The sequence below is a fragment of the Blennius ocellaris genome (assembly GCF_963422515.1).
Source record: "Blennius ocellaris genome assembly, chromosome: 6".
In the NCBI taxonomy this organism is placed as follows: Eukaryota; Metazoa; Chordata; class Actinopteri; order Blenniiformes; family Blenniidae; genus Blennius; species Blennius ocellaris.
In genome coordinates, this window is record NC_137655.1 from 11378050 (window position 1) to 11386730 (window position 8681).

The 8681-nt window shown below is 40.7% G+C and overlaps 1 protein-coding gene across 1 annotated transcript; it reads left to right on the forward strand.

Moving 5' to 3' along the window:
• The first annotated feature begins 913 nt into the window (after positions 1–913).
• On the forward strand, positions 914–8384 carry LOC308131234 (pyridoxal kinase-like). The gene is made up of 11 exons (XM_080497885.1): positions 914–1065; positions 1743–1797; positions 4517–4621; positions 5222–5305; positions 5409–5443; positions 5704–5789; positions 5970–6015; positions 6115–6226; positions 6437–6573; positions 6762–6828; positions 7122–8384. The coding sequence occupies exons 1-11, from the start codon at positions 985–987 to the stop codon at positions 7247–7249; spliced, it is 936 nt and encodes a 311-aa protein (XP_080354011.1). The 5' UTR covers positions 914–984; the 3' UTR covers positions 7250–8384.
• The last annotated feature ends 297 nt before the right edge of the window (positions 8385–8681 follow it).

Consider the following 8681-nt stretch of genomic DNA (forward strand, 5'->3'; position numbering starts at 1 on the left):
CAGCTTCTGTAAAAATATCCATCCATCCATTTTTTTGAGTGTCCTGTCCTGATTTATCCTGAGATAGACAGTGAGAGTGTATGCCAGCTGAGAAGGAGCAAAGAGCAAGGCAAACCCAGGGGAGGAGAGCAGTTCATTATAAGGGTTTCTGTAAAACATATCATGATTATTTTGTGTAAAATTATTCTTTCATACAAAACTGTGCAATTGTTGTTTGGCTTAAAAAACGCTGAACCATGAGGTAATCTAGATATGTTTAGTCTTCGGTCCAGTTAGTTTCTTTCCAAACATCCATTTTCTGTATGGCTTTATCCTGCTAATCCCACATAACTATAAGTGAATAATAAAGGCCTGGCCGCTGTGAGAACGCCAACTTCTGCTCCACCATTCCAGTCATTTGGAGATATTTTTGAATCCATTCTGAGACCAACAAGAACCCAAACCTTTTCCTTGGAGGGCCCTGCAGAGCCCTTTAGAGCTTTACATAACATCACACACGTAAATAGTATCCACCAGAATGGAGTCACAGACAGAATTCTCCTAACAGCGTGAGGTCACGTACAGTGCTGGACAGGTCACCAGTTCATCAGAAATGAATCAGTACCTCCCCTTTAATAAAATGTCTGTCTGTCTGTCTGTCTGTTCTCTCTATTATAGAGGGACCCGAATTATGAAAACACGTATTCAAATTGTACAATTGACTCTTTTAAAAAAATAGGTATGCAACTTTTTTTCCATTGTCGAAATCGCAATCTCCCACATTCCAAACCCGTCCCTGAACGCACCGCTTTAGGTGTCCTTCCCGCTGCCTGAATAAAAGCCTGTAAATGTCACCGCCAGACGCGGCGCTTCTGCCCTTCAATGCCGGACTTTTTCTCCACATGCTGAGTTTCAGTTTCAGCGTGTGAGAGCCTGCTCGCGTCGTCTGCACCGTCCCGTGGAAGATTTGTGTCTGTGTGGTGTCCGTGAAGCCTCGCTGCGGTCATGGAGTGTCGTGTGCTGTCCATCCAGAGTCATGTTGTCAGGGGATACGTAGGGAACAAGTCGGCGTCATTCCCGCTGCAGGTGAGAACCGGAGCTTTAAAACCTCTTCGAAGCGACCCGAGGCTTTACAGAGGGAAACACCGGCACGGAAAGCACTTTGTAAGGCCCGTTATTGCTACAGAGGCGCACTTCCTGGTCGGTGAGGGGTGTTATGGTCAGTGTCATGTTAAATCATCCATATTTTCACAGGCCGTTTCCCATCATTTACTCCTGCAGCGTCCGAGACAGTGCAATTAAAATATAAAATATACCACCAAACCGACTGCTTTACAGCAATGGGCCTCCTAAATATGCAATTTGAAGTCGTTCCTATAGCAGCTTCCCATTTTCAATTTTGCAGCTCAAAAAGTTTTTGTACGTTACTGTGGTTAATTTAATGGCAATAATAGGAGACGTGAAGTATTTTTATGGAGAGGCACTTGAGGGGGAAAAAAAGATCTTAGGAAAATATTTATTTAATGTAGCTCCATAGAAGTGATAATCATATGTGTTTTAAATCGGATTAGGCCCCTTTCTTTTTAGAAATGCACATGTTGGACCTGGATGAGACTGTGTATGTGGATCCACTCTGGTAGCAAATAATAAAGTTGTTTTCACAGCACAGTGAAGTGCCTGGGCTCAGTTAGACCTGATGTGAGATGTTGTGAGGACATCAGTGTTCTCTGTTTTCACAGCTGCCCTCTCAACTCTTTTCTCAGGTGCTGGGCTTTGAGGTGGACTCCATCAACTCTGTCCAGTTCTCCAATCACACAGGTCAGCCCAGTGAATTTATTACAGCTTTTCGTTAACTTTTGCCAAGCAGGTTGATCTATGTTCTACCCTTGATGACTCAGCCAGTTTTGCCAACTGATCTGGGACTCGTGTTATATTATATTCAATTATTTCGGGTGGCACTATATTCAACTGTGTTGTTCCCTACCAAGAAGGATCCTTAACTGTTTAAGAAAAGGCTTTGAAAAACAGAAGGAAAGTAGAAGTGGTTGTTCAGTTCCATAAGGAAATGTATGCATATATATATACATACATACATACATACAGCATTAAGTGTATGTGCAATTATTGGAATTTGAAATAGGGGTCGTAAAAATGAAAACCGTGTTCAGCAGATCAAATGAAGCACTCCTGTGATGTAAGCAGCAAATCATCACCTTTATAAATGGGTATATGAGCTCTGTATTCAGTTGTATATTTCAGAGGACAGGACTTCTGCATTGTTTAACTAGTAACGTTTAAGTTAATGTTTATCTAAGACCCTCTTTCTCTTGTGCACAGTCCACTGACCACGCATGTGATGTGTGACGTGAAGGCTGTATTGTACGTGCTTAGATGAAGTATTTGTTTTTCTAAATACTTTATATATATATATATATATATATATATATATATCATCATCATATAATAATATTATGTAGTAGATCTGTTTGCATCAGTGAGTATTTATGGTGATCTGGACCTGAAACATGTGTACAGGACACACTCACACAACACTGGATGTAGTTCTAACAGAACTCAAGACATTGAATTGTTTATGGGAAGGTCTCAGACTGGATGACATCCGTCCATAATCAACTCATTGAACAGGCATGACAGCCATTACCAACAATTTGTGTCCTTCATGGTTAAACACGTGCTTCCTTTCTCCGTGTTGAAAGGTCTCGCGTTTTATCAGCAGAACTTTGGAAACTTTGATGTTTTCTTTACATTTGATTATTTCCTAAAGACATGTACATATATGTGTATGACTTGGCATAAGCTTGTTTTACATAACGGCACATGTCACAGCAGGTATTGCCTGAGATTGCAAGTAATAAACTTATAAAACAGCTCCAACTGCTGATAATACTGTATTCTCCTGATTGGCTAACTTTTTCACACCTATAACATATTCCGCTTGGTTTGTAGTTTCCTCATTGCACAACATTTTGATAGATTTCATGAAGTTTGGAGTTGACAAATGGCATCTGTGTACAGTTGACATTTGGAAGTGCAAATGGCTTGTTAGCGGACATTGTGGTTGAATAGACGACGTGGCATTTGTGAGCGTTTTGAGACTTTCACAATATTTCATTTATCTAAAAACACTAGTACAGTGTGGGATCTTTTCAAAAAGTCTACAATTTTTGACATCCCGGGGATTTTAACATCCATTTATCAAGCATTCTTAAACAACCCTCCTCAGAGTAATTTGATGGATTAAATGTTTTTAATCTAAGTTAACACAGGCAAAGAAATTCATTATTATTGGCTGCATGAATGAGAAGCACTTTGTGCATTCGACAGTGTTTTCAAAGAAAGCGAAAGAGGACATTTCTGTAAAAGCATGTATTTGACAAATCCTTCAACCAGATCAGGAGATACAGCCTGGAAGACGCAATATTTCACGGCGTCTTTAAGGATTTCCGAGATGGAGAGAAAACCGTGTGCTTTCAAAGAACTTCCTTTATCTTTTAAACTTCACGTTTATTAAGTGTGAGAAGAACTGAGGATATCCTTTTATGGGAAAGACTCACAGATGTAATGTGATCGGACAGTGAAAATAGTACTAATTGCCAAATGAAAGAAACCAGAAAGTTGAAACACCTCGGCTCAAGGCACCTGCAGAGATGAGGCGATTATTATCTGGTGTTCGTGTGCCAGAGTATGTGAAGAATGTGCTTTCACCGCAGGAGCAGGAGACATTTACACAGAAATCATCTGACCCCATAATAAACACTTGCTCCCCTGAACGGGGCAAGCGGTCAGTTGTGGTACACATGGTTTAAATTGCACTGCTGTGAGACTGTAATCCCTGCTTCTAGCTTTAACCAGCATGCGCAAACAACATTAATATTCAGAAAAGTCCAGTCTGGGTGGAGGTATTAATGCGTGCAGTGGCCTATCCACAACACATGCTTCTACTTTACTGCAAGCTTTCTGCTAAGTATTCGCCACAGGAGGAGGGCTCGCTGGCTCCGGGTCGGGTTCGGGCTCCGTGTGAATTCTCTTCTCCAGTTGTGTTTTTGTGTGTCTGTTTTTTGTGTCCAATCATTTGCAGTCAGAGCAGCTTTTTGGGCTTTATTCCAGGGTAATGGTGGAAGGGGGGGGGGGGGGGAGCAAAGAAAAGAGAGAGCTCCCAGCCAGGATACAATCTTCCTATTCACGCAGTGAGGAGGCCCTGCTGGGACCCGGACACCACAAAGAATAGAGGAGAGGCGGAAAGACTCGCTCGATTCATGCCCAAGCTAATGCAGTCCAATCATGCTTCTATCGCTCCATGAAGTGGTTGCTCTTTTATTCCCAAAGGGGATGAAAACGTATCCCCCCCCCCCCCCCCCCCCCAAGTCAAAAAGAAAGTAAAGCCTGAACATTTTAAAATGTTGCATTAGGATGTGAGAAAACCTTGGGAGAAAAAACAACTTTATCCCACACTTTAGTTCTTGAGAGTCTTTGGTTTTAAATCGTATGCCTTGTGTCCGACTTTCCGTCTCCACAGGCTACGAACACTGGAAAGGTCAGGTCCTGACAGCAGAGGAGCTGAATGTGTTGTACGAGGGCATCAAGCTCAACAAGGTCAACCACTATGACTACATCCTCACAGGTGAGTCGAACAGGACTCCCGTTGTTCATTAAACACCATCTGTCTGTTGAGAGCGCTCTCGAAAACAATCTTCCAATAAATCACCGGTACGACACAGAAAATCCCTCAGGCACACGCACACATAAAACCTATAAAAATACAGTATGGTTTTAATATGTTATAACATTGGAATTACTAGAATAATGATATGGAAATAAACATTGCATATCATTGGTATAGTGCAACATAACTCAGAAAAATATAGCAGAGTATCTGATAGCATTGTATTAACTAGTATAGTTAACATAACATGGAAAACCAGAGTATAGCATTCGTATAGTATCGAATAGCACATTTAACTGAGATAAGTCTATTACAGTGAAGTGGAATATAGCATAATCTTCCATATAAAAGAGTGTGTACCATAACATTGGTATGGTTCAGTATAGAACAGTACAACATAAGTGAGAAAAGTGTAATTATAGGATAGTATAATCAGGAAGGCTGTGAGGCAACGGTACCAACCACTGCACTGCTGTTGTACTTTGAACCTTTCATTTAGTTTTTTGTTTCAATTTATTTTAAATTAATATATCATTATGGTGCCATTTTCTTCCACAGGGTACAGCCGGGACACTTCCTTCCTGGAGACGGTGGTGGATATTATTCAGGAGCTGAAGAAGGCCAATCCCAGTTTGGTGTATGGTGAGTTTCCCCCTTTCTGACATGTGAACACTAAAACCTGACCGAGTGCGACTTTCTCATCCTGATGTGAGACAAGACAATAATAGTAGTGTTTGTCTTTCAGTTTGTGACCCTGTCATGGGAGACCATGGTGCTATGGTAAGCATCCTGCGATAAACACTCTTGAGTTTTAATCACTCTATTCAAGTAGTGATGCATTGGTTGACAACAATGTTGTTGTTTTGTTTTTTTTATGAAATGTTTGGTTGAATGTTTAAAGGTGCTTATTCATGGCACTAAATCTATTTTGAATGTGTAACATTTGGATGCCCTTTTGGGTCCCATGTAATAGTAGTTGTTTTTTTTTTTTTTAAGTTTCTTTTAGGGGGATAACAGCTGCTTTGTGCTTCTTGTCTCAGTATGTTCCAGAAAATCTGCTGCCAGTCTACAAGGACAAAGTAGTGCCTTTGGCCGACATCCTCACTCCCAACCAATTTGAAGCAGAGTGAGTGCATTTGAAATTATATTTAAACATGGAACTATCATGGGGAGAAAAAAAAAAAATCAGAATGGATCTTCATAAATCCTTCAAAACCTACTATAGAGAAATAGATTCAAAGAAAATGTTAAAAGTGTAATTCATTTTCTTTTGTCTGACACATCTATTCACTTCCTTTTCTTCTAGACTGTTAACGGGGAGAAAAATAACCACAGAGGAAGACGCCTTTGAGGTGAATATCGACACTTTGTGTTACATTGAACCATGTGATTTAAATTTTTTTTTTTAAAGATGCACCGTGTGAACTTGTGGGATGTTTTCTGTTCTCCAGGTGATGGACTTGCTTCATAAGATGGGTCCAGAGACGGTGGTCCTCACGAGCACAGACCTGCCCTCCAAACAAGGGGATCAGTTCCTGGTCGCTCTCGGGAGCCAAAAAATTGGTAAAGTGCTCATTTTCTCAATACCACACCTGCTGCCAGTGTAAACGCTTTGAGTTTACTGTTTGTTTATTTCTGTGCCGGCATTAAATCTATTGTTTGTGGGTTACGGCAAAAAGAAATGGTACCGAAACAGAGTGTGTCGTGGAGTTAATATCTGTGGTTTCTGTCTTTTTTGTGATTGTGACAAAATGCTTGTTTTACTGACTGCAGCAAAACCAGATGGGACCAATTCCAGTCAGAAAATCTGCATGGACGTCCCCAAAGTCGATGCAGTGTTTGTGGGAACAGGAGACCTGTTTGCTGCCATGATGCTCGCCTGGACTCACCATCACCCCAAGGACCTGAAGGTCGGTCATGTGCATGTGTGTTTTCGTCGGTCCTTGTAGGAATGATCCTATTGGCTCAGGCCGCCAAGATAAACCAGCAGTAATGTTTGTGCAGCCATTAAAAAAAAATACTGCCATTGATCTGTTTTACAAATGAATCGCATCTCAATGTCACAGCGTCGTCTTATTTTTTTTTTTTGTCTTCACAGGCGGCCTGTGAAAAGACTGTTTCCGTCATGCATCACGTCATTAAGAGGACCATTAAATATGCCAATGGTAGGGTCTGTGTGTGTGGTCACTGGATTCAGTTTGTCCTGGCGTCCTTTGTCTCGAAGTCGTTTTACCTGAATAGGGTACACATGCCTTGTGTTACTTCTGCTTTTACACAATCAACAAGGAGGCGCTAAAAAAATAGTGTGTTGACTGATGAGTCCTTTGTCCTTTGTCTTCTCTCTCCTCATCACTGCTCATTTAGAGCCAAGAGACAAAGTAGTTCTCTTTACCTGCAGCTTGATAAACCAGTCGACACACGTCTTTTCTTTAATTTGCTCTCCACCTTTACTTTCCAGAGAAGGCTGGCCCTGGGAAAAGGCCGAGCCCGGCACAGCTGGAGCTCAGGATGGTTCAGAGCAAGGCCGACATCGAGAATCCTGCCATCGTAGTGGAAGCGAAGGTTTTACACAAGTCTTCACACTGAGGACGACTGTGCTACAAATCTGCTTCAAATGTGGGCGGCCTGCCAGACACGTGGAAGGTTTTTCAAATCGAAGACTGCCTTACAGAAAAATCTATGAGGGACCGCAACCGTTTTCCATGAGTGGTCAGCAGGATCTGTTGTATGTTCACACTGCTCACCAACATACTGGAGTCACTGCCATATGTGTGTGTGTGTCCTATGGCCTGTGTTAGACATCACTTGTCCTTGATTTAGTACAAAAAAAGGACACACATCTCTTTTACTTAGGTTCAAAGATAGTGAAATTGTACTTGAATACTTTTTAACATAGTGGAAATAGGTTCTCCCTATAAAACAACTCCTTCCATTTATCCTGAATAGAAAATATGAAAAACCAGTAACGTGTGCATGACCATGCCTCTTAATTGTTTTGACAGCAGTAATCTGGGGTTAATCTAAAGGACCTGTGTGTTACGAGCACAGCGGGGTTTGTCTTGTAAAACGCTGTATCGAACCCGAATACATGTAAACATTTTTGATTTCTTTCCTTAAAAAAAGAATGATCCCAAAAATAACATGAATTCATACAAGTGTGCTTAAAACGCACTTGAGTGTGGAACTGCTGAGGGTGTTACCGTAATACCATACACATTGTGATTGGATACATTTCTAATTCTGACTTTCTTGTAACTCTTAAAAAGTGTCTGTCATATAATTACAGTCAATGTTGGTTTCACAGTCCTTTTGTTTTCATCTTAGTTGGATTTTAGAAACATTTTAACATGGGTAATAATTATGAAAAACACATGATGTCAAAATTGTTCTTTTGATAAAATTTTGGGAATGTTTTTTTAATTACGCAACACTTTGTTGAGAAAATGGGTGTGAAACATGTTAGAACCACGTCTTAAGCATCTCAAATTGAGGTATTTGCACAGATAATCTTTAATATATTCACTGATGTTTTCATTCTCTACTGTGCTGTCATATCTCAAACAAAATGCATCAAGATGAGAGACTGCGCCGTATGATAGTAGCCTTAACATAGTTGGGAAGATAAGCTGGTTTCTGAATGTTTATATTCATTATAAGCTGATCCTAAACACATGATGTTAGAAAGTGCCAAAACTTGTTCTCATAAGGAGCAATATATGAACATGAAATAATAAAAAGGATCTTTTCTGAAACTGGTTTGCTATTTATTCCTTTCCATATTCACAGTGGGAGTCTCTAAACGAGTTTAGCTCTTATATAACGGTCTGACGTCACTTAAAATAGTTGGAGTGGTGGTTTAAAGGTTAGAGCTTGTGTCTGGAGGTTTGCTTGTTCAAATGCCACAGCTGACAAGTGACTACTGTGACTTCCTGAATGTGACCCTTGACCCTCCAGGCGCTGCACTGTGGTGGTCCACCGCTCCCAGCATGTTAACTATTCATAGAATGGTTTACTATTA

What these genes read in the sequence shown, in the direction of transcription:
- LOC308131234 (XM_080497885.1), top strand. Translation starts at nt 985, where the DNA reads ATGGAGTGTCGTGTGCTGTCCATCCAGAGTCATGTTGTCAGGGGATAC. An exon ending in CCAGTTCTCCAATCACACAG is followed by an intron (nt 1,798 to 4,516) that starts GTCAGCCCAGTG and finishes CCGTCTCCACAG; the next exon opens with GCTACGAACACTGGAAAGGT. An exon ending in ATCACCCCAAGGACCTGAAG is followed by an intron (nt 6,574 to 6,761) that starts GTCGGTCATGTG and finishes TTGTCTTCACAG; the next exon opens with GCGGCCTGTGAAAAGACTGT.